The 25,677-nt window shown below is 41.5% G+C and overlaps 3 protein-coding genes across 3 annotated transcripts in view; 1 reads left to right on the top strand and 2 right to left on the bottom strand.

Annotated features, from left to right (window-relative positions):
* LOC109465046 (WD repeat-containing protein 19-like) overlaps window positions 1-3,726 on the bottom strand; it is a 41,849-nt gene extending 38,123 nt beyond the window's left edge. The window contains exons 1-5 of the mRNA XM_019762189.1: window positions 3,626-3,726; window positions 2,052-2,143; window positions 1,642-1,707; window positions 774-899; window positions 294-346 (exon numbers count right to left, since the gene is read on the bottom strand). Coding sequence (XP_019617748.1) covers window positions 294-346; window positions 774-899; window positions 1,642-1,707; window positions 2,052-2,143; window positions 3,626-3,640 — 352 coding nt within the window. The 5' untranslated portion in view covers window positions 3,641-3,726. The remainder of the gene's footprint in view (window positions 1-293; window positions 347-773; window positions 900-1,641; window positions 1,708-2,051; window positions 2,144-3,625) is intronic.
* Window positions 3,727-6,781: 3,055 nt separating this feature from the next.
* Window positions 6,782-12,736, bottom strand: LOC109465041. Its single transcript, XM_019762183.1, has 3 exons — window positions 12,120-12,736; window positions 10,663-10,830; window positions 6,782-7,011 (listed from the first exon to the last, which is right to left on the bottom strand). The coding sequence occupies exons 1-3, from the start codon at window positions 12,682-12,684 to the stop codon at window positions 6,842-6,844; spliced, it is 903 nt and encodes a 300-aa protein (XP_019617742.1). The 5' UTR covers window positions 12,685-12,736; the 3' UTR covers window positions 6,782-6,841.
* A 6,218-nt stretch (window positions 12,737-18,954) lies between these two features.
* Window positions 18,955-23,110, top strand: LOC109465025 (low affinity immunoglobulin epsilon Fc receptor-like). Its single transcript, XM_019762149.1, has 5 exons — window positions 18,955-19,159; window positions 20,367-20,512; window positions 20,805-21,081; window positions 21,839-22,234; window positions 23,100-23,110. The coding sequence occupies exons 1-5, from the start codon at window positions 18,955-18,957 to the stop codon at window positions 23,108-23,110; spliced, it is 1,035 nt and encodes a 344-aa protein (XP_019617708.1).
* Window positions 23,111-25,677: the final 2,567 nt, after the last annotated feature.

The following is a 25,677-nucleotide window of genomic DNA, read 5'->3' as shown; positions in this document are numbered from 1 at the left end:
ACTTTTTAACCAAATTAACTATTATTGCACATTGCTCAGCAATGGAATTCATTTCGATCAAGACAAAGTATTATCCGAAATGCCACATTGCATACAATTGTGAAATCTTTTTTACTATTTTTTATTACTATATTTGTTTCTGGCTCACATTGGTCAATAGTTAGACAGTGCAGGAACAAAACCTAAATACATACAAAAACATTTATAAGAATCAAATCCTATATAATTATACAGATGTTTCCAAAGGTTTGTGAAGTTTTCTGTATGAGTTAATGTGAAAGAAGGTATCTTACCTATAGCCAGCAGTGGTGACACTTTGGACCAGGACACAAAAGTTAGCTGGTCTCTGAAAAAAAAGACCAATAATATTATTTATTAATATCATATGTGTGACTTGTTCTCAACGTCTTCATCAAACAATGGCTGTCCTCCTATTTGAGATTCTAGTACTAGACTATTAAGTGACCTTGGATACTTGGTTTTATACTGCCTGTAAATAGTCTTGTAAAGGCAATTGGCTCAATGTTGTTGTTTTTTTGCCATCTTTGTTAACTCATGTCACGTGTCATACTAAATGCATACTACATGTACATCTAAGTCCATGAGTTTGAGTATGCCAAATATGTAGTATACATAATAAACAATAATACACAAATTCCCAAATACAGACACACACATAAATACAAATGCTGCCAAAAACAAAACCTTCTTGGAAAAGATAATAATTATAATTATAATTATTACTAATATGTAAAATAATGAAGGAAAGTAACCTGAGCCCGCTGTCCAGTTGAGTAGTCCTGTTGGTGTTGGCGTCCCACAGAAACACCACTCCTGTCTTGTCATTAATGATGGCTAGTGTGTCCCCATCCTTATCCCAGTCCATACCACCACATAGTCTACACACACGAGTGTACAAATTAAAGTACAGTTAGCACAGCAACATTACTCTCTACCCTTCAGGGGGCACACTTCTGTTTATTTCTTGTTTCCATTTGAGGTTGCAAACTCTCAAGTGTTAGAGACTCATCATCATCATCTGGTCGTGAGAGTTTCACGGATGGTCGTGACTAGAGATGTTACTTTCAGGGATTAATTCGGAAGCAAAAATATCTGTATAGAGTATGGAAGGATAATTCCCTTCAGTTACATATATACTCAAGTCAATTATAAAGAAAAATCCTAGAATTGCCCACAGGGCTCGAGATTCATTTTTGGGAATGCACCCAACCTAAAAAATTAGATGAACAAAAAATTTTTGGGGTGCACATGAAACAAAACCTGGGGTGCATATGAAACAAAACCTAATTGTACGACTTACTGCTCCTCTTCTGAGCTTGAATCTTAAAATGAGAGCTAACTTCAAAATCTTAAACAAGTATACTAGATAAAGATTTTATTATTTTTCTTAGAGACCAAGAATATCCGGAATACTATTTTACATTGTAATGTTTAAAATTCCTGACAAAAATATCAGTGCACCCACAAGAAAAAAATTAGGTGGTGCACAGCTCCATTTTTGGGTGCACTAATATAAGGTGCACATGCACCCAGTATTTCCAGCCCTGCAAGGTGCTATGCACATTATTACATGACAGGTTTTGTGCAGGTGCAGTGTATTCTGCCGATGTGCTGTCTTACCCTGGAAGGCTGACCTCATCCCGCAGCTCACCATGTCTGTCATACAGCCTCACCACATGGTCTGATCTGTGTAGAACCACAAACACCAAAATTAGCTATGAATTTGCATAACTGTCATTTCAATATGTCAAGCATCACTTAAGCTACCCACATACCAAAAATCATCGGTTCTTGACTTATCTTCCTTCGAATATTTTTCAACAAATACTTCTGCAGTTTAATAACAAGCTGCTAGGGGACCCAAACTTACATGTATATCACATCTTCCCTAGCCCAAGAGCTACCTATCATTTAAGTTTTGTGACAATTGCAAATAGTGGATGGTGGTTGGCTAATTTGCCTATAGCTACCAATAGTTTGCATATACATGATGTAAACAAAAACATTGATTGCTTGTATTGAATTCTCACCCTGTTGTAGCGATGTAGTTGCCCAGAGTTTTCTGCCAGCAAAACGTCAGCTGTCCCGGGCCATGAGCCTTTTCTGGAAGTCCAAACACGCGCTAGAAAGAGATGGAAAACACCAATATTATTAGAAAGGCCGATATTTGGTTTGCAGCAAATGTAGCGGATGGCTTCACCACATTTTACAACATGGCAGGGAAAAGGAGAAACACAAGGGAAAACAATGCTTTATATTGATATAACTATAGAATAAAGTGACAACAGTTGGATAGCTATCCCCTACATTATTGGTTAGGATTTATAATTGTATAAATTAAATGCAAACTGTTGATTTTCAAGATAAAAAGAAGCGTTCATGTATCGCATTCCAATGCTGGATCAGGAAATCTTGCCCCAAAACTTACACAAAATGACTGAGATGCATATAAAGTGTGCAATGATGAAAAAAATGTCTGTACACAACTCATATGCAAGACGATTTGCAGAAGTGTGACAGGGCCCTAATAAGCTGGTATACGGTACTTAGTAGTTGGCACATCCACCAGTTTATTACTATTTAATAGTCATTTTGTAAATTATGCCATGATGGAGGTAGAAAAACACATGATCATGATTTTTTGTAGACAGAGTGTAACAGTGAGGGGTATATAGGCGCTACCAACTGACCCGGCCGAGGGGTCTAGACCTTTTAGCGGAGCGGTTAGAGCGTCTGGTTATGAAGCTCTGGTGCCCGGGAGGTCGTGGGTTCGAACCCTGGCCCGGGACCAGAAGGGTTTTTACTCTCTCCTCCTGTTTCTTACAAGATGCCTTCCAGCGGCAACCATGGTAGGTTAATTTTCATAATTTTCCATTACACTAGCGCCCCTTTCATACACCTTTTTGTCACTGCAAGTGAAAGAACTAGGTCCGTAGTGTGCCTGTCGAAATAGTTCGCTACAAGGGGGTCTGCATGCCCTTTTTCGTTGGGGCGTAACCATGCCTTTTTAGTCTTCGTAATCCGTAGGCAACCTCCCAAAAAATCAACGTAATTTGTAATAAATAGCACATTGTGTGCAAAGCATAAAGTCGACTAATCAGCTCTGAGACTTCAACGTAATTCGTAATTGGTGGCTAAAATTTTGGGTAATTCATAATCATGCATGCCCTCCTACAAGACCATTGGATTTAACGTTAGAATGAACTTTATTGCTCGATAATAATGGTACAAATTTATGTGTGGCATCTACCCTGACGCTTGCGGCTTGATACACATCATAACGATTTATTACTCGTACTTAGTGAATCTTAGCAAAATTATGACAATCGTCAATACAATGACACTATTCTAAGAGACTATGACTAAGTACGGAGATATGGAGTTGGGACATGTCTGTGTTTGTCTTTGGGAAAGGTTTACTAGCCTTAACGTTACATCATGATGATCATAAGTATATTTTTCGTGAGAGACGAACCACCGGCCACCACAACGCCCCCCTCCCTCTTCTCACAGCCTACATATTTCCCTTTGCCTCCGATGCAGCCGGGGAATAACGTCGCGTCAAGACAACAAAATCTACAAAATGTTAAAACAAAGAACTCACCTTCATTTTCAGCATAACGTGTAAGGCACAACCTTAAGCAAGAAAACCCAGAACAACAGTCCTGCCGAAATCAAACTTCCTTCAGGAATGGTGGGAGCAGGCGCACTGGATATTCTCCCATCATGCTTTACGCGTCATGCGTCGTCAAGGCAACGGCCAGACGCGACCACCTGTTTAACCCGACCGTCTTTATCAGCCACGCTTTATATAAGCATTGAAGGTCCTGCTCAAGACGACCGTAAACAATAATTTGGGACGGCAAACGGCCCAAATCCCTGGCCATTACAACTGTATTATTTTCCTGTGTGTAGTGACACGACTATTGATGGAAATAAGCAAAAAAAAATCTTTGACTCGTTTGTTTGGGTTTTTATAGTCTCCATAGCATGCCAAAAACTGGGGGGTTGGGGGGGGGGGTCCTCATAGTCTGTTATGTGCTATTTTCTGATTGCATATAGACAACCATGGAGGTCCATGAGACAACATAGTCGGTCTGGTTGAATTACCCCCGTTTTTTGAACTGGGCTAATCAGAAAACGGACGAAGACCACCAAACCCCCAGTCCTATTAGCCTGCTACGGAGGCTAGGGTTTTTAGGTGACTTGGGAATGTATTGTGGTGCCTCCTGGGTTACTATAATATGCGGGGAATTTTTCTTGGAGGCGTTAAAAAATGAAAAAAGAAAAATGGGGGTATTGTTTTGGTCTGTCTGTGTGTGTGTCTGTCTGTCTGTCTGTGTTTTCGCATATTTGTGGTCAACATAACTTGACGGTCTGTATGGATTGAAATGATATTTGGTATGTGAGTAACTCTTCGGAAAACAAATGTCAAATCTGCGCCTCCTGGTGGCCGACACTGGTACTGCAGCATAACTTCCGTTTTTTTAATCTTTTGTGCTGGACATGATTAAGTACATGTTAAGGACAGATATTCATTGATGGTATAGGAATCGTACAACTAAATGGATGTTGCAAACTGACACACAGAAACAGTGAGACAAGCCGAGTCGTTACAACTGCTTAGAGATTAGTTTCGTTACATGCGTTTCATTCAAGCTCATACTAATTGAATTGAAATACCTTTATTGTACATTCATGCCACGACGGGCTAGGTACAGGTCAACATAATAACAGACACATAACAAACGTATATAGAAAATTGGAGACAAGAGATGCACTACTTGACTTAGACATACATACATAAGGAACATACAAGGGTACTATACTAGGCTAATACAAAGTGTTCTAGTTACTGAGCTAATACAGAGTGGTCAACTTCTCGCTTTTTTGTACAATGGAAAATGTGGGAACAGATCATGTTTGTGATACAGGATTTGTCTAGACGCATCAAAAATATAAATTTATCATTTGCGCTTAGCTGTTCAAAGTATGGGAACTTCTCTTTGATATGATTAAAAAGGACAGATCTTTCATTAGAATATAAAGTACAGTCTAAAATAAAGTGTTGTTCATCTTCTATTCTATTCATGTTACAGTATTGACAGAGCATACACTGAATCATTTTGGAAATTCTAGTACATTTTATGCTTTGTTACGTCGACAAAATGACATTGACATTATGATGTCCTATGCTATTCATATAATACTCAACATTGTTCTTCATGCTTTACCATTAGGCATTACAATACGTCCGTCTCGAATGATATCAAATATGTAATTTTTAATGTCATAGCTGGCATGCGATACAAATGTTGTATAAGGCTATATAAAATGTTGGAACTATTCATTAGCTAGTGCTTCCAAAAAGAAGCAAATTCGTCAGTAATGTACGTACAAACACCAGATAGATGCATTAAGAAGGAATATGTTAGCCTGGTGACCAGTCTATCGCGGTGGGGGCGGGTTCTCTTCGGGGCTAAAGGAGCTCTTCCCCGCCCGACTCAGCTAGGCTCCCTGGTAGATTTTGTGAAGTTCAATCAGCACACGATTTCATGGTGCGGTTAATCAACTCCAAAACTCTATCACAGGCCTAACACTCTCACCGGTCGGCCAGTTAATCTCTACCAGACTCCTTTTGCAGGCTGAATAAATCGTAGAAATCGGTCTAAAAAGGGTATTAATTGGCCAGAGAACGTATAGCCAGCTATCGAGGCCTGCACAACGACTTATTCAGCCTGCAAAAGGAGTCTGATCGAGACTAGGCCACAACCACGAGAGACTGTATGCTCCAAGCAGGGGTTTGGGTTTTGGCTTATTTTTGCTTTTGGCTTTTTTTATCGGGCTTTCTTTTTTGCTCTGGTGTTTTTTTTTTTTTTGCTGGGTTGGCGTAAAAAATTAAGATAGCTAGCCCAAAAACACACCAACAATAAGCCAAAACCCAAACATCTGCTTGGAGAGAGTAGAAAGACTGGACACCAGGCTAGAAATTTGTTACCCTGGGTGCTAAACTAGTATCGGGCCGTTAGTCGTTTTCCTTCGGCAGCCCAGAGCCCTTCCCCAGCCTATCTACATTACCGCTACGGGGGAGTTAAGCCCAGGAGAATTTGTCCAGCCTTAGAACTATTCTCCTGGGCTCAACTCCCCCGTAGCGGTAATTTAGATAGGCGGGGGAAGGGCTCTTGGCTGCCGAAGGAAAACGGCTAACGGCCCGATACTAGTTTGGCACCCAGGGTAGAAATTTGTAGGCAGTCTTAAGCCTTGTTCATGTGAAGTCACCCAAACCGCGATTCGGGTAACTCGCATTCCTCACATCTGGTCCACGTGCCACACATTCCTTTCAAACCGTGCCCGATCACGATTCTCTGAAACTGCATTCATTGTTGTTTGATGAAAACACGCAACGTAGCGTGTTATCAATATCAGGGGTCAACGACCTGCTTGCTGATACCCCCCTCCCAGCGTATCGGCCGAATGTCGACGTGAACACCCAGAGGCGGTGAAGCTCGCCCTAGAACGGACACATTATTTGACCATTACTGCTCTTTAAGTTGCTGGGACGTAAAATTTGGTATTGCATATAGATAAAGAAATATCACCCCGTAATCCATGACCAAGTGAAGTCACATTGAAATCACATTTCGTTCAGACACAAATCGCGATGCGGGAAAACCGATTCGAAACCACCTCTAGAGGTGGTTTGGGATCAAGGCGCTTTCAATGTGATTTGGAGCGTTCAGATGGAGCCACTTGAAACCGGCTTCGGGGTAAACCACATGTAAAGCGCCTTCACTGACTTCACATGAACACGGCCTTAGTCTTACACAGACACCAGTTCATCTTTGGACTTCTGCCAGATGAGAATGCCGCCCGGCACGGTGAAGGCTGTCTGTATCCAGGTCAGGTAGAACGACACTCCGAGCGGGGTGGTGGTGTGTGTCAGGAAGTAGTCACATGTGTAGCACAGGGCGCCGATACCACCGAACACACCTACGGAACAGGCATTTTGGTCATCAATGACAATGACAATGAAGTTTATTGCATATTCATGTCCCAGTGGGGCTAAATGCACTCTTAAGTTACAAAAAGAGGATTAGGCAAACTATGCTATGTTCTATCTATATCTAAGCTCTACATGTTTCTTCTCTCTTCTTTAGACATTTGTATACGAATTTACAGAGTTTTTCTAATACATCATGGTTAACTGAAGACAATATCTGTATAAACATATCCTTTTTTATTACCTCCATGAAAAATGGAGGTATGTTTTTGGCGCGTCTGTGTGTCTGTCTGTCTGACAGTGTGTGTGTGTCTGTGTTGCACATTTGTAGTCAGCATAACTTCAGAACGCCTTTATGGATTGTGATGATATTTGGTATGCTGGTAGGTCTTAGGAAGCCGAAGGTCAAGGTCAAATATTGGCCGAAAAAAACGGCTACTCACAATTCTCCGTCCGGAGGTCATGACCTTCTTCAGGGAGTAATAATTTGAGTCAGGAAGTTTGTTCGGTCGGGGTTAATTGGCGCCTGGATCCTGTTACGACCTAGTACTGTGCTTCGGCTGCAGTTCACATGACTCCCACAAAGCGCCATATATAGAGCGTTTTACAGGAAAACGAGCTGGTGATTTTCACATACAACATGTATTTTGTAGGTTGTACCCTGAACCCAAACATATGAAATCTTTGTAACTTGCTTGTATACCTTAGTAAGATATATAGCGTCGAACCTTCTCACTTCGGTACGTTGGTGAAGGTTACAACGGGTAATAATAATAATAATGATAATAAAGTAGTTTAGTCTCTCGGTTGGGTTAAGGCAGCCTATGGCATACTATGAGTAGTATTTCATACATATGCCTGTAACTTTTGATAGCTTGGTCGCACCACAACTAAACTTCACACAGTTCTAGTAGTACTTGAAACACATTGAATAAAGGTTATTTTGTTTTTACTACTTCTGGATTTTTGGGTTAAAAATCAACATTTTGGTTAAAAAAAGCTGTTTACTTCATGGCTTTACGCGCAAGCGGTAACAACACCTTTCATCATTATATTTTACAAGTAGAAAGCCAACCCCCTATTTATTATTTTTGTCCGAGGCTATTTTGTGTTAAATGACAGTTACATTGTTTTTTTTGGGGCCAAAAACGACAGAAACAGCTATTTTTCTGTCATTTTTCGTTAAAAAATCGCCACAGTTAAAAAATATCGAATTATATGCAAAATAGCCTCGGACAATTTTGATAAAAAAGTGATAATACGTAAACAGGTATTACTCTAAAGATCAATTATGCTGTTTTCAGCTGCGCGTAAAGCCGTTTATGTCATAGTCCGTGAATAAAATGCGTAACAACGCGGGTTTACAGGGGAAACATACAAATGACCGCGAGTGACCCCGAATTCGAACACGCGCTCTATTCGAATGACGTCATATCGAACATGGTGGAACATGATTCGGGTTCGAAACATGTCTGTGGCCATCGTGCAGACACACGCCTGTACTCAAACATGAATATAAGCCTAGGCCACCTTAACCCAACCGAGCTTCTCAAATTGGATGGATTAAGTTCTAAATAAACAGAAACAAAAACATCATGAAAGTTCATCTGTGTTGGTAGTTACATGTTACCGCGACGGGGGCCGACATAATCTACCAGATACCTTTGACCCAGTGTTGACGTCACACTTCAAAGAGGCAACGTGACAAGCTTCACTGGGTCAGTATATTGAGGAAGACCAGAGTGACTGGTTGAAAGCTCTAGCTAGGTGAGAGAATTTTTTGGGTTTGACCAAAAGTTTTAACAAAAACAGTCAATGTTCTAAAGAAGGTTCTAAATATTAAAACAAAAGGTAACTGACAAGGTTCTGAAAATTCTTGTTCCGTAAAAAATTATCTGTAAATATTCACTCGTATTGATGAAAGGTGTCGGATGTACACCGGAAACGTCTACTGATTAAAAATCCATCCAGTTTGAGAAGACTAAACTACTTTCCTATTATTATTATTATTATCCTTGTATCCTATGTATCATGTTACTCAGTATGATGTACATGTAACATCACATTCTGATGTATGCATTTAGCCCCGTGGGCATGAACATCAGTTAAAGATTAATATTATTCTCACTTTGGGTTCCTTAACTATAGAATCCCATAGGCGAGAACTGTGTTCTACTGCCTCAGGCCTGACCGTCTCCACGTTAATTAATTCATTCACGCTACCAATTTCTGCAACACTGTAAAACGGATAATAGCATTTAGGCAGAATAAAGTGGATCCAGGTCGTGGCACTGCATCTGTTCAGGGCTTAGTCCTGACTCGGTGTCTGGTATTTGTCATGATTAAGTCATGTTGTCTCGGGAAAATATGTAGTGAATGCTCCATTCTGACAGTATGACTTATGTTTACAGGTCTCTTATAATACAATTAAAGTAGACTCAGAAAACTGAGAAGGCTCTGTCTGACGTACAAACAATGTGCTACGTAGAATGAACGAAGGACGCGTAGTGTGACATAACTAGTTCTGATGATTGGTTAGCTTTGATGATATAAGCTAGTCATTTGTTCCTCCGTGATGGAGGTCAGGACTTCCGGACGGAGTGTTGTGAAGAGCCGTTTTTTCGTGTTCGCAGTCAAAATACTGGGTTCTCTTTGTGTAATCGGCACGCAATTTTTCTACGCCGTCTGCGGGCATGCCCGTGTTGATGCATGTATTTTTCGCCGTTTGCTGCTTTCGTGGTCAATGTAATATTTCAAATGCACCCCTACAATTTTGAGGCAAATTGTAATGGTCCAGAAAACCCGTTGTTTGGAATAGCGGGGGGGGGAGTAAAAAGTTCAGGCAGATGTAGGGCAAATGCCAGGATTACGCGCATGCCCAGAGGGCCCAAGTGGGTACCGCATGTACAAAAACAGTGTAAATGTCTTCATGTTGGGATCTGTTGCTTTTTTGTAGCTGTATGTTATAGGTAAAGGTTATTTGCATTTGATTATGTAAAAAAAAGGAGCTTGCGCCATGTTTGGTGTGTCCAGGCCAGAAAAGAAGTCCTGAGTTTCCGTGCTATCATCAGCTGGTGATAGAGGTCAGAGGTCACTTCTGAAAGTTTTTGCTAGCGTTTAGATGCCTTTTAAATAGCAGTATAGGATTTTTTTATATCAACAAAATTGACAGTTTAGAGGCCGAGTGACCCTATGAATGTGTGCTTTTGATGCGGTTTCACTCAGGCAGGTAACTTGCCACACCTCTTCTTTCTTACATGTTTTTCATACATTTCAATGGGACAGTCCATTACCGGTCTTTGGCCTGTAAGAAGGGGCCAATAAGTGGATTTAGCCAATTTTACTATACTATACCAGTTGTTAAGTGATCACACACTGTTTACATACACTATTACTGTTCTCAATCTGCAAAATATAAAACTTCACGGAGAATTGTCGCCTATGGACACTTGTTTATGTTAAAGAAAGAATATATATATGCCTTTTATATGGTGCATTTATGGTTGTCTGTACATATATGCATATTATTTCAAGAAGCTCTCACATGATGGAAGAATAAAGAATGGGAATGATTGATGAATGAATGAAGAATTGAATGAAATAAAGAATGATAGAAAAGATGAGTGAACCCTGAGTCTCACCTCCCAGAATGATTAACGTAGTGAATATCTCCAGCCCGTCTAGTTCTGAGTCCAGCTCTCCGCGGCAGGCGGCGGTCACTGCCAGGAAGGCGCCGGGCAGGAGGAGCATCAGACCCAGCATCACCGAGAACCGCGTCACGTGGAACGTCGTGGTCTGGTTCCCCAAGCCTATAATAATAATAACAAATGGTTTATTGGCCAAACATCACCCGTGCAATCGCAGCCTTACAGTGCTGAATTGATGCAGGGTTTACAATCAGATGAACTGTCGCAAGGGTCTGTGCGGCTGCCATTGGGCGCCACAAGGTGACGTCAATACGACTTTCCCCAACCGAAGTTAGGTACCCATTCACACCTGGGTGGAGTGAGGAAAGTCGTGTAAAGTGCCTTTCCCAAGGACACAACGTCGGGGCGCACGTCCAGACATGTCCCGGGTACGACTCGGGATCGAACCCGGGTACCCCGGTTCATAGTCGAATGATCTACCACTACGCCACCCGACGCCACTAGACGCGACCCGACGCCTGGGAGGACAAGACGTAAATCTCCTTAGACTTAGGCCCTTTCCCCACTGGGATAGAATTGAAGATTACCGGATAGATTCGCTTTGATCCGGTTTCGATCCGGATCGAAGCCGGATCAAAGCCAATCTATTCGGCTAAAGAGATTATTTTGGGACACCTGTCATGTAACCTCTATCAAATCCATGCACATTGCTCAGAGAGGATAATGCCAAAAGAATACATGAAAATTGCCAATAAGATACATAAAATACACTGTTTACTGCCGTAACGGCCACTGAAATATAAATCTAGGACATCAACATGGCGGCATGTGATGGGTTACTAAGGACTACAGTTTATTAGTAATATTGATGTGATAATCTGAAAGAAATTAATGGATAGATATAATGTGATATCTGGTGGTGTAATCTTGGCCCCTCTGATTCTATGACAAGATTTTCTAAATTAGTTCACGGTATTAGCATTGGAGTCATACGTGTACGATATCTAGTTGTATGGCGGCGAAGTAGTATGACCATATGAATACGTATCCCCCAAGGAACAGTTCTATTATTAATAAGTTAACACTGAGCTCAATAGGAGCTAGTCGCTCGTGTTCGAACAGTGCATTCATATCGGGTAACCACCTACATTATGAAAGGAACACGTACAATGTACCTGTAAAGAGAATTAAACTGTTCTCCACCTCAAGAAAATTGACTTCCCGACATTTTCTACAGAACCGCTCGGTCTTCATCAGGTTTATGACCCAAGTGCTGTAGACACGTGATTTTTCCCCACGTGTGACGTCAGAACTGGGTCAAAGTTCGTCCTTCTCTCAACCGGGACGGGGGCGGTACCGACTTCCGACGAACTTTGACCCTGAACAGTTTAATTCTCATTATATATTTTACCAACACAGATTAACTTTCATGCTATAGGTAGAACACGTACCTATGTATGTCCATATGGGTTCTCTAGAGCATCTAGGTTGTCCCGTTCCATTCGACTTGCTGGGTTGTCCCGTTCCATTCGAGCTGCTGAGTTGGCTTGTTCCGTTGGTGCTGGGTTCTCCCGGCCCATTCGAAGTACTGGCCATGGGTTGTCCCGTTCCATTCGAGCTATTGGGCTGTCCCGGTCCATTCGAAGTACTGGCCATGGGTTGTCCCGTTCCATTCGAGCTATTGGGCTGTCCCGTTTCATTCGAAGTGCTGGCCATGGGTTGTCCCGTTCCTTTGGTGCTAGGTTGTCCCGTTCCATTCGAAGTGCCGGGCTGTCCCGTTCCATTCGAACTGCTGGGTTGTTCCTTTTCATGAAAACACCGGAGTTTTCCCTTCTTTCCCTCGGCACATACCTCCCACAGACCCTTCGTGCCCATCGCTACATCGGGAGTATCCCAGTGACATGGTGGCCAGATCCCCGCTTGGTGTGACACCCACACGGGCGTGATGACTCCGATGAGGAAGAACGCCAGGCCTACACACGTCAGAACCACGCCCACAAGATGGCGGACGTCCATCCAGCCCGTAGTTCTGATTTTGGAACTCGTCTTCAAAATTTAAAGTGCCGAACTGGAAAGGAAGATCAAATTGGTTTGAATTGGTTTGAATAGTGCTCTGTCAATATGGCATGGCTTTGGACAGGTGTTAATTGAGTTAAACCAATTAAAATCCGAACAGCCAATCAGCAAGAAGAATAGAGGAAAGCTGCATGCCTATTGGTTGCTTGCTCTGCATGCCATTCTGATGACTCATGCCCAAATATGGTAACACACTCCTATAGTACATTTTCTGTTAACATTTTCATGTTATTTGGCCCCAAAATGAAGGAGTTGAATCAATTTAAAGAAATGGCAGGAGAAGAAGGAGAAGAAGAAGAAACGTTGGGAAAAATAATATGACTTCAACACATAGTGGTGAAGCCATAAAAATATCATGAAGGTAATAAGCCTTAGGGTTGCCGTTAGTGTGTATGAACAGCATAACCGGAGGCGGTGTGGAGAAATGGTAAAGATAGTTTGTATGTTGTCGGTGTAAGGAAGAAACGATTAGATTTAGATTTTGGACCCCCTAACGACCTTCTCCTGTACTGCAGTGGAACCTATAGTTTTGATATTTTGTGATCTGGATTTGCTAGAGTTAATTTTAGGCCATAATTTGCATAATTAATATCTGTTCATGTTACATTATCTCTATCTACATTATCTATACCTTTTCATGTTACATCACATCTATGAAGGTCCTGTTCCATGCACAACAATGGAAGTTTAAATTTTCTCATTAACTATGCAACTCAAATGCCTCATTTACATAATTGCATTCTATTGTCACTGTGTTATTGTGTTTTCTCTGTCTAAGGTACCTACATGCCCAAAATCATTTCTTGATTTATCCGCTTTGAGAGATTTCGCCATAAACTCCCCTGTTGTTCATGAACAAGCTGCTGGGGGGGGGGGGACGAGCTCACACCTGGTCCACTGGTTCCTGACTTGAAAAGCTACCAGTCACCAAAAAAATAAAGGCCATAGGCTGCCCAGGACAAAATATACATAATAAAAGGAAAACGCGATAACGTCACTTGGACTATTTAGTGTCTTTCTTTAGCTGGTCTGATGTGACATCTATATGAATGTGTTTCCTACCTGGTACTTTTAGTCACAACGTTGCCTGAACTGTAACAGTTGCCTAAAATGAATTCCACAAACGAAAAAGAATGACTAAAAGCTGCAAAAGATAGAAAAAAAATGTCCAGCCTCATAAAGGGTAGGTACTGCGCATGGCATTTTTCACTCACATCGAAGCAAGGAAGAAACATTTTGTAATGTGTTTCAACAACATATTAATGTTGTTGTTTTTACAATGAAACTCGTGCTATCCTGCTTTGTTGCCAGGCTCCTAGTACGGTTTTCTATGCTAAGCTGCATTTGTACATTATAACATTCTATGTCATATTTCATAGATAATAATATTTTTGCGAAATTACGTGATTCAGAACATTCGTTACAAATACTGCAACGTTTCAAACAAATAGTTTGCGTTTGGGAGACGCATATAAAATGATGTTTACAACACACTCTTCTTGTGCGTTTACACAGCTCAAATTTTAAAAAAGGAATAAAGAAATTTAACGGCTCTCAGTGGCCAATGTGCAGATGTTGTCACATCGGCACACCAAATCCGTAGTGTGTTTTGGGTACAGTTAGACAGATTAGCCTAAGAGGCTCAGTGGGCGTCACTCCACTGTATAGGTGGGGAAGTCGTGGAAAGTGCCTTTCCCAAGGGTACAACGTCGGGCCACGGGGAGTATCGAACCCGGCACCTCTCGGTGCCGAGTTCAACGCTCTAACCGTTGCGCCACCGACGCCACTGATTTAAAACCGACATACAACAAGTGGTAAACGGCAGCCAGGCATGTATGGTATGCTCGGGGAAATACGCCAGCTGCAGTAAGACAAGGGATAACTGAACAGTAGATGGCTTAACTTGTAAATGTAAAATTCTGCATCACTGTTTGATGCCGATTTTGCAAATGTTCTTGAGAAATTAATAAAATGTGAATCAAGATCTGTCCTAACCCACTTGCTTTGAATAGAGGCGGCCACGAACGTAAGTAGGTTCTCTTCCAGTTCTCATCAATACACCGTTAACTGTCCCCAAGTCATTTTACAACTGACAACAGCGTCTGTCCCCGGACTGCAAAATTATTGAACTCTCTTCCAAACAGCTGCTTTCCATCCGACTACAATCCACAAAGCTTCAAAACAAAGGTCCACCGCCATCTCCTGACATAGCTACACTATACTCACTTAAGTACCTCTAGCTCTATGCCTAGAAGTGGCCAAAATAATTGGCCTTGCATTGAGCGACACCGTTAAAAAAAATAATCGTTTGAAAACGAAGAACAGACATCTTTGGTGTCCCCAAAATCATGTATAACATTTAAAAAGAAGCCTAAATTCAGCTCATTAGATGTTATAATGCAGGTAGAAAAGGTATATTGATGAGAAGAACAGATTTACCTTGTGTTATGAGGATGACTGGTCCGTAGGCGGTGTAAGCTAACTGATACCTCTCGTACCGTCGCAAATACCCTCCAACACCTTTGTCTGTGACAGCTCGGGTGAAAAACAGACCTCCTACTGTGCCCCTTGGGAATAAGATGTTATTTGGCTTAAGAGTAACTTAATGGTCAACTTAGCAGGCGTAACGCTGCCATCATCGTATCTCATGAAACATTCAGTAGCGGAATGGCATTAAAAATGCAACAGGCAAATGGCACTTCATCTACTGATCGGGCAGATGTCCCTCCCAGAGCATGTTAGAACAAAACAAAACATGATATTCCAACCACCAGTAATATCAGTTTTAATTGAACTTTAACCAAATAAAAAAAACTGCAAATGGTAAATAGAATCAAGTCAGTTTATCATTCTCCAAGGTTTATATATCTTACCAATTTACAAATTAGAGAAAAAAAGGCTATTTACGTCAGGGCCAATCACCCTTCACTTAACCGCGACGGGGGCCGACATCGTCTACCAGATACCTTTGACCCAGTGTTGACGCCAGACTTCAAAGAAGCCACGTGACAAGCCTCACTGGGTCTGTCTACTGAGGACGACAAGAGTGACTGGTAGAAAGCTCTTGGCGAGTTAACTTTATTGTGTTGGATCAAAAGGTTTAGCTTTGTAGCACGTAAGTACCAATACAACTGAACTTTCATATGCATGATATAATTTACAAATTAGTAACAATTCTGCAAAAATCATTTTAACGCATTTACCTGCCAGAACATTGGGCATTTCATATCTCACTTTCAACAGAAATATCTATTTTCAACATCAATATCTATTTTGAATACTAGTAGTTGCTATTCCACTTCTTATATTTCACTCCGTATAGCTATTTGAGTGGAATATATTGTTTTTCCTGATGATTGTCCTTGGATTTATCCTGTCATTTGGTCAAAAGACTCCATCTGTGCCATTCGTCATCCAAACCCCGCTAAATTTCGCATGAAGGTACAGTGGACAAATACTCCGGGATTCAATTTTGTTTTGTTAATTTCTGTTTTTGTTTCACTGCCGTTAGCACAAAGGACTGTTGCAGTTGCTCCGGTACGGAAATTTTATTTGGGCCAGCAATGGTTTCCGTTTGTGGTCGTTTTTGTGTTCGGATGATACAAGGATAGTGTATAATAGTGCAGTTAGTTCAGTTATACAAGTGTATGAGTAATAATTAACATGAAAAATTGAGGTATTGTTTTTGGTGTGTGTGTGTGTGTGTGTGTGTGTGTGTGTGTGTGTGTGTGTGTGTGTTTCCACACATTTGTAGTCAGCATAACTTCAGAACGCCTTTATGGGTTATGATGATATTTGGTATGTTGGTAGGTCGTAGGAAGACAAAGGTCAAGGTCAAATCTGGGCCTCCTGGTGGCTAACCGTGGTACTGCAGAACGTCCGGTTTTTGTACCCTTTGTCCTGAACATGCTATGGTCTTGAATCTTTTGTGACACATAGCCAGCAGCTTGTTCTGTAACTGCAGGGGAGTTTTATAGCGAAGTTCAGAAAGAAATAACGTATTTTCATCACTTTTGGTAGATTGCTTATAGAAAGATGTACATAATTAAATGCAAATTATGCAACTAAAGACCTAATTTGCATAATTATTGAGGAAGTTTTGTAATTACAGTATTTTACCTAATAGTACTTTCATACTTGTAATGTATGTAATTCTTGTAAGAAACCTACAGTGGACCTCACTGGAAGACAGAAGAAAGATGTACAGACTATGCATGATGTACAAAATGACTAATAAACTGGTGGATGTCCCAACTACTAAGTACCTAATACCACCCCAGAAGAGAACAAGAAATAGCCATGCATTCAAGTACCAGAGTTATCAACCAAGGATTGAGGTGTTCAAGAATTCATTCTTTGCTAGAACTATTGCAGAGTGGAACTCACTGTCACCAAGTACAGTAGGGGCATTGTCAATAGATAGCTTTAAACAATTTCTTGAGCTACATGTAGAAGTTCAAGGGTTAGGTGTAACAAGTCAATCGGTGTAATATAGCCAGCTGCCGCCGCGCCGCGTGCCTGCGAAGCTGTTACGCCGAAAGGCGGTTATACCGGCTATACAGATACAGATACAGATACGTAATCTACGGCAGGTGGAACATAAACAGATAAAAATTATGCAAATAATGACCTAATTTGCATAATGAATGTAAAATTCTGTGATATCTTAATGGTGAATGATGGGAATATTATACAATGTGACTTGTGTAACGTTACAAGGTATAACTTACGTTTGGTATTCTGGCGTACGTAAATTCCTTGGTAGGAAATATCTTATTTGTCGACAACTGTTTAACGCGACCAATACGGAACGGGCCAACTGTCCACCACTGTCAGCGCCTTGATAGGCGACCAATACGCCTTGAAACACGACCAAGACGACATGCTCCAACTGTCCGCTACTGTTGACCTCTTGAAACGCGACCAAGAAGCTCTGAAACGTGACCTGGACAACGAGCGAAGCCGAACCGCCGTCTTGGAACAGGACAAGAATTCTTAATGCCAACCTTTGTTGTACGAAATAGAATGCCATCTGGGGTGAAAGTGTGTAATATAAAGATATATATCGATAAAGGTATAAAGAAGATATCTAGTCCTTAAAACCGTTTGTTCCACCTAAGAATTATATTTTAGAGAAAGAAAAAAATTGAAAGCATGAGTATTGGTGCCGCTGTGTTCACTCTATGTAAACAATTTTTACAATTTTGTCATTTATTTCGAAGCCTTTTAGCCCTGCCGGGCTAGTCTTCCAAGGCTCAAACATTAAAATTACATAATCACATACATGGAAACTACGGTGAAAATACAGTGAATACATTTAAAAAGACATAAATACATCAGAACATCAACAATGAGCACACAAATTGATATTTACAATTTAAAACTAGAGGTTGAGGCTCATGTAACACTGTTTGGAATAGCTTTTTTGAACCTGAGTAGGTTACTCAGTGTTTTAACATGATATGGTAAGTTGTTCCACAGCAATATTGCACGATACAGGAATGAACGTTTCTTACTGTTCGTCTGTTACTGTCTGCAGAAGATCTGGAGTTGTGAATGTGAGATACACGAACAGGCACAATGGAGTTGTAGATGTTCTGTGGTTCTGACTTGTAACAATCTTAAAGAACATTTCTATCTCACAGTCGGCCACCCAAGATCTATATGCATCTGCCTGGCAGGTGTATCAGGAGTGCATTTTAATAACAATGTACAAGCCCTATTCTGAACTACTTGCAGTTTGTGCATGTTGGAGTCTGACATGTTAGCTAAGACAGGTGCGCAATACTGTACAACTGACAGAACCAGTGCACAAACAACAACCTTACATACTGCAAAAGGCATCGCCCACATGTCGGTAACCACATAGGAGTGTGTGTGGGTGTGTGTGTGTGTGGGGGGGGGGGGGTCTAAGGCATGCACATGTCTGTAAAAGTCACGAGGCTACAATCAGTTTGAGAGTTCTCCCGTATGTTTGAAAAGATTTGTTTGCTGTGTCTGCCTAACACCCCATATTCATTATTTTTCTACGAAAATGAGTCTGGCCCTTGCAGAAAAACAAAATGCCATACCCAAGACGTCATACCAAGTCACCTCTCCAAATATGGGCAAAGGTAGCCTTACTTCTCAGACTAATCTTGACACCATGTGTATATGAATGCGCCTTGACGTTGGCTGTTGTACTGCGTACCTGCTGTCTGCACAGTCGAAATGTACGAGCAGGCAGAGCCTGTCCGGTCGCCTTTCTCCGGCCCCGACAGCCGCAAAACCAGTGAGCCTCCCCAAGCCCGTCCCGTCCGGCAGAGTGGTTCACGCGGGCGTGTCCGCCATGGCAACGGCTCTTCTGAAGACCAGGAAACGTCTTCACACATGTATGAAGAAGCCGAGGAGGTGAAACGTTACGCAACGTCTGCAGGTAACCGACCTTTTTCAGAGGATATTGGTACAATCAGACGAAAAGTAACCTATAGAGAGGGTATACTCGTATGACTACTATTGACTATTGTATACTTTGCCGTATGGGGAAATTTGACAGCCAAAAATCCCTTCATTCTTTACTGTACGTTCTGCATGTAAATGTCACCAGCAGGGTACGCGAACGTTCTCGCACCGGTGAGCATTTGGTACGTCGTCAAAGGTTCACTGTTCCACCAACAACGGGCTTCGAGTCCTGCCATGCCACCGATCTTGTGCCCTTGGGAAAGGCACTTTACACGACTTTCCTCACTTCTGAAAATGAGTATTGTCCTGTCATGTACTTGTCCCCTGTGTTGGTGGCGGCATTAATATAAGTTGAAGAAACTTGAGTGTGCCTTCACCACGTCTGGTGATTACATGTTGGAATAAAAAAAAAGGACTGCGTTGGCGTTGTCTTCAACTTCAGCCAGTCGAGCATTCAACTTCTCGATCGTCTCAACCTCTTGTCGATAGTACGTTTCCAGACATCCAGCTCAGAGTTCATAGACAATTTCAGTTCATCGAGCACAGCTCTCACCCCGGCTTTAATGGCGTCGATAATTTCTCGCTTGACAGCGTCTATTACTAAGAATTCCTCTTTCATTTTGTCAAAACCTGTTCGGAGTTGGGCATCCACGAGTCCGGAGACACGCTTGAGTTCGCGGGTTGTCGTACAAGTCGGCATAGTGGTCAACAGTGAGGCTCAAATATCATACAGGAGAAACTCGCGGTGATAAGCGGGGAGCTGAAAACATCACTAAGCCCTCCCCGGCGCCATCTTGAAAATCTGTACAAACAAGGTTTGTACAAACAAGATTGCTGACAATCTGTACAAACTCTTTATCTGGACCTTTTACATAGTGGCATACTAGTATGTAATGTATGGCAGGTGAAACATTGACAGACACTAATTTTGCGAATAAACGCCTTATTTGCACAATTAATGAGAAAATGATAGTGTTTATATAATACTTGGTGCTACATTATTGGAATTTTAAGTTAGCTGAAACTTTACGAAAATTATGTAAATGAGAAGGTCATTTTAGTGATTAATTAATTAATGAATTAATGGTTAAATGTTTTTGCTGATGTGGCATTTAAATTGTATATTCATTCATTAATATATTCATTTTGTGAGCGAAGTATATCTTAAATTTTCCTACCAGACGGCGCGTATCCGGGTGGAGCGAGCGGCCGCCGGGGTGTCTGTAGCTTCCTCTATGCCCGCCGCAGCAGTCTGGCCGCCGGCATCGCCGTGCTACTGAGCCTGGGTGCCGTGGGACTCGCCCCTCTCACGTTCAGCAACAAACAGGTAACAGCCTTGTACCATAAAGCCTGTTGTCAAACTTTGCCTGATTCTCATTCTGTTTTTCTTTAAGATGGCACAAAATGACTTTGCTGCTGTCTTTCGTAAGTTTGTTTCTTACGTTCGGTAAGACAAACGCTATACAGATTTGTAGGAAATATCTCAATTGTCGATGTTCTTGTACCACAAAGCATGTTGTCCAGCTATGTTTCTGATTCTCATTCTGATTTTTAAGAGTATACAAAAACTGTGCTGTAACTCTTTCGCTTACGTTTGATATTCTGGTGTTCTGGTGTAGGAAATCTCTCAATTGTCGAATACTGTTGAAGTCCTGAAACGCGAGCAAGACGGGATGCGCCAATTGTCCAGCACTGTTGACGGCTGGAAACGGGACCAAGACGACACGCGCCAACTGTCCACCACTGTTGACGGCTTGAAACGCGACCAAGACGACATGTCCGCAACTGTTGACGGCTTGAAACGCGTCCAAGACGCCCTGAAACGTGACCTGGACAACGAGCGCAGCCGAACCGCCGCCCTGGAGCAGTGTCTTCACGAGATTGAGAAGGCTTTACGTAATTTTGAATATGTTTCCAGCTGCTATGTTTGCTATATATGTTGGTCTATTTGCCACCAGCATTTAGTCAAAACAGCTAATACGGGTAACTATTACATCACATATGAGGGTTTGTAGGGGGAGGGGGATCTCGGGTTCAGAACACAGCATTTAATGTTTATCGAATACATCCCCGAGGGTAGATTTATTACCTCCGGGGGTGTATAATGTCCTTGCTCCGGGGGAGGAGACATCCTTCCGCGGAAGGGTTTTGTGAGAGATTTAGATTTTCATGTTCGCAGCTGTTTCTCGCGTTTGGGTGGACGGATTCTTTTGAGACTCGGTATATGTTTTGCTTTTGGGCTGCAGATAATGCAAGTTCTTTTGTTTTTATTGTGTATGTGTTTTCGGGCGCCCGGGCGTGAAAATGGTGCCTTTAGGTGGCTCCAGAACACCCCTTTGAGCGTGAAAGTGGTCGCGACCGTTGACCTTTGGCGTGTATTAGGTATTGTTGGTCTCGTCCACGAAGGTGACCCTTCGCACCAAGGGGTGTCCGGTCTCGATAAATTCTTTGTTTAAAACCCTAGTCCTGCGGCGCGCAACAATTGTTGTTGTAAACAACATATAAAAATATACAATAAAAAGCCCGGAGGTATAAAATCTCAGATTTTACTTGTTGTTTATGAAGCTGCTATCGTGAAGCATATGCTTCGTATGTCATGATTTTCAATATGACCTATTCTTCGTCTGTTGCTGATACAATATTTGTTGTCCAGCACCTTGTCCCGAAGGTTACACTCTGCGGCGTGGAACCTGCTACAAGGCCTTCAACACACGCAAGTCCTTCAATGCGGCGGCGGTGGCCTGTCTTGCAGACAGCGGCACCCTCGCCATGCCCCGAGACGCCGAGACCAACGCCTTCCTGGTCTCCCTGTACAAGTCCTTAGGCGACGGTTGGAGCTTCTGGTTCGGCCTGCACGATCAGCGCGAAGAGGGAAAGTTTGAGTGGGTGGACGATTCTGCTCTTGGGACGTACAACTCCTGGGCTCCGGGAGAACCGAACAACTATGGGGGCGGCCAAGATTGCGTCCTCTACGCCGTAGTCCTGAGAGACAAGTGGAGTGACAACGACTGCCGCATGCGGTTTCGCTTCATATGCCAGACTGCTCCAGGTACTTATTGTATCGGTACTATTGTTTGTTTGTTTGTTTATTTATTTAACCAGGAAATACATGTCGCCTATTGGCGGTTGTCAAAGATTCCTGGGGGGATAACCCCAACAAAACTACATGACATTATAATTATAACAAAAGATTAAAGATGAACTAACAAAGGTCAGCTAGAAATAGATAAACTTATCGTGAACAAGACGAAATTGTAACTAACTCATCAACAATAAAATGAAATAAGGTAACATAGAAGTAATTATAATCGTTCATATATCAAATCATAATGGTAGATAGTCAAAAGGTATGTCAACTTAAAAGTAAATAACTAAAAGTGGAGTTTGCATATCAATGGAAAGAAATATAAATAATCAAATCAAAGAGGCATGGAAAGTCAAATAATACAGAAGTAACGGAACTTGTTGGCCTTCGTATATCAGTCTCCAGTAGTTTTATATTCTATATATTTTATGCAGTGAACATCGCACAGCTTAACTTCACATCATAACAAGGCGCAGACCATCATAGCTCCTATCGCAAACTATGTCTATATTCCACAGCTCACCCCTGATAATTATGTTTAATCGAAGGGAAAGATATGATTTCTTCTTCTTCCGTTCCAAAAACAGACCTTTGACCGGGTCAATGACCTGAACCATACTGATTCTCACCATGGTAACTAGTGTTGGGTTACATAATGTTAGAATTTTACAGTAGGAAGGATTTAGACTCCTGTCACCATATATGTGAACGTGTTTGAGTAAGAATCAACAGAGCAGACCATATGCGAAGGTACAATATTATGCATTTGCTTTGCAATTGTTACCTTTCTAGTTCCGATTGTTTTGTTTTTTGTTTTTTAATGTTTTAGGACGTCCCTAGGCGACAGGCGGGAATCTTACCATACGACTGTACAACGGCTCTTTGACCATCCGCAGTCAACCTAACTAGTAAAACTTTAGCCCGGGAATTATGGCATTGGTTTAGATTAACATTTCCCCCAAATGTTCCTAAACGTTTAATCTACACAGTAGAAATACTGAATGGAATGAAGCCGTACTGTACAGTGCAAGTCATGAAAAGTGGTTATGTCTGATAGAAGTAAACACTGTGCCAATAGAACATGCATAGTTTTATTACTTATTATGACGTATTTAGTCAAGGCACACAATTAATGTCCTTCTTATGGCAGAATCATATCAAGCTTACTTGATTAAGATGAGGGCAAAATTGAGATGTAAGTTTTCCTTAACATTTGGAAGATAGCAGGATTAGGAATCGTGATTCTGTCGTAGACGCTGTGCCAATAGAATATGTAAAGGTTTAACGTTATTACTTTTATCGTTTCATATTTCAGATACAGGCACGCAATGTCCTCTGATGACAGAATCAAAGTTTACCTGGTGAAAGGTTAGAAAGATTCAGGTTGAATTCTTTTTACTTTTTAGAAGATAGCAAATCTAGGAATGATAACTCTGTCATAGAGGTAGACGATGTGCCAATAGAACATGCATCTGTTTATTACTGTTATCATTTTAAATTCATATGAATGCACACAATGGCCTTCTTGTTGTCAGAGTCAAAGTTGATGAAATGTGGGCAAGATTAGGACCGAGTTTTCTTGAATTTTAGGGAGACAGCAAGTCTGCAAATGGCGATTATATCACAGAAGTAGATGTTGTCCCAAAAGAATATGCATATTTCATTGCTTTTATCATTATTGTTACGCATTAAGATACATTGTAGAGGCACAATGTCCTTTTGATGACAGAAATATATATTGAAGGTTACTTGGTAAAAAGCAGGCAACACTGGGGGTGATAGTTTTGTTTCTTAAATGTTTGGAAGACAAAAAGTATTTCGAAAGGTTGGCTCTGTCACAGAGGTAGACGATGTACCAATAGAGTATGCATACTAGTAGGTTTATTACTGTTATCATTTCATATTCATCTGAATGCACACAATGCAATGTCCTTCTTGTTGGCAGAGTCAAAGTTGATGAAAAGATGTCAAGATTAAGGCTGTTTTCTTGAATTTTGGGGAGACAGCAAGTCTGCAAATGGTGATTATGTCACAGAAGTAGATGCTGTGCCAAAAAATATGCATATTTCATTGCTTTTGTCATTATTGTTACGCATTAAGATACATTGTGCAGGCTCAATGTCCTTTTGATGACAGAATCATATATTGAAGATTACTTGGTAAAAAGCAGGCAACACTGGGGATGATAGTTTTGTTTCTTAAATGTTTGGAAAACAAAAAGTATTTCGAAAAGTTGGCTCTGTCACAGAGGTAGACGATGTACCAGTAGAAAATGTGGAGTTTTATTACTTAGTATTGCACTCAATGTCCTTCTGATGGAATATGACGTTTACTTGGTAACAATTCACTCGAAATGTGTGAACTTTGCCTTTGGGAGACAACAACTGGAACAAGACAGTAACAATGAAACAGTTTGCTACCAATGTTATATTTGCTGTCTGTCATTTTGTGAGTTTTTTTTGTTTTATTTAGATCCACAATTAGCCTCAAAAGACTATCGTTGAGACTATCGTTGTTAAGAATGCTTAAGATTTTGTCGACCGAGCCCGACACTCAAGAAAGTGATAGAAGAGGAGGTTGGTCAGAGGGCCGGAAGGACATATTGAGTGGCACCTCGTTCCACGAGGAGGACCTTAACCGAACACACACACACACACACACACACACACACACACACACACAACGAACAACAACACACACACACACAACAACACACACACACACACACACACACACACACACACACACACACACACACACACGATTTAGGTCCAACGAAGGTGTAGAATTTGTTAAAGTGCCGTACAAAAAAGAAATGCTTCATTTGGTCAGTCATTGACACGGTGGCCATGGAACCTACCGCCCTATCAAAATACACATTTATTTATTATTTATTATTATTATTTATCTATTACACGCACGGCCATACCAGCACGGAGAGTGAATGCCAGACAGATACATGCGCCACTGATTCTGAGTCAATATCGACCTAATCTATCTCTGCATGCTACAAGTGCACCACACAATCACATCTCTACTTCACACTTCACGACAAGCAGCAGATATGCAGTTGACTTCAGCCCCTGTCACACAGTCACGACCTCTCCCCGAATCTGTTCCCGAACACCTCCCGACCAGGTTCGGATGACGATCGGGAGCACTCTGGCCAGATTTAGGCCACGCCTACCTTTCTATACTGATCGAAACGAATTTGAGTTAAATATGAATTGATCCCTAAACACGCCTCAAATGCTGCTGACTTTATTCAGGAGGGTTGGTTGGTTGGTTGGTTGGTTGGTTGGTTGGTGGCTGGTTGGTTGGTTGGTTGGTTGGTGAATGGTTGGTTGGTTGAATGGTTGGTTGGTTGGTGAATGGTTGGTTGGTTGAATGGTTGGTTGGTTGGTGAA

The sequence above is a fragment of the Branchiostoma belcheri genome, unplaced genomic scaffold (assembly GCF_001625305.1).
Source record: "Branchiostoma belcheri isolate BF01 breed outbred unplaced genomic scaffold, Haploidv18h27 scaffold146, whole genome shotgun sequence".
Taxonomy (NCBI): domain Eukaryota; kingdom Metazoa; phylum Chordata; class Leptocardii; order Amphioxiformes; family Branchiostomatidae; genus Branchiostoma; species Branchiostoma belcheri.
Note: the sequence above shows the minus strand (reverse complement) of the source record. Positions and strands in the feature narration are given on the sequence as shown.

Bases quoted from the DNA above. Each gene is read 5' to 3' on its own strand.
- LOC109465041 (XM_019762183.1), bottom strand. From the start codon at position 12,684: ATGGACGTCCGCCATCTTGTGGGCGTGGTTCTGACGTGTGTAGGCCTG. The intron at 10,831-12,119 runs GTACGTGTTCTA...TTATTATTATAG, and splicing joins ACCCATATGGACATACATAG to GCTTGGGGAACCAGACCACG. The intron at 7,012-10,662 runs GTGAGACTCAGG...CCTGTTCCGTAG, and splicing joins TACGTTAATCATTCTGGGAG to GTGTGTTCGGTGGTATCGGC.
- LOC109465025 (XM_019762149.1), top strand. From the start codon at position 18,955: ATGTACGAGCAGGCAGAGCCTGTCCGGTCGCCTTTCTCCGGCCCCGAC. The intron at 19,160-20,366 runs GTAACCGACCTT...TTTTCCTACCAG, and splicing joins ACGTTACGCAACGTCTGCAG to ACGGCGCGTATCCGGGTGGA. The intron at 20,513-20,804 runs GTAACAGCCTTG...GTTCTGGTGTAG, and splicing joins TCACGTTCAGCAACAAACAG to GAAATCTCTCAATTGTCGAA.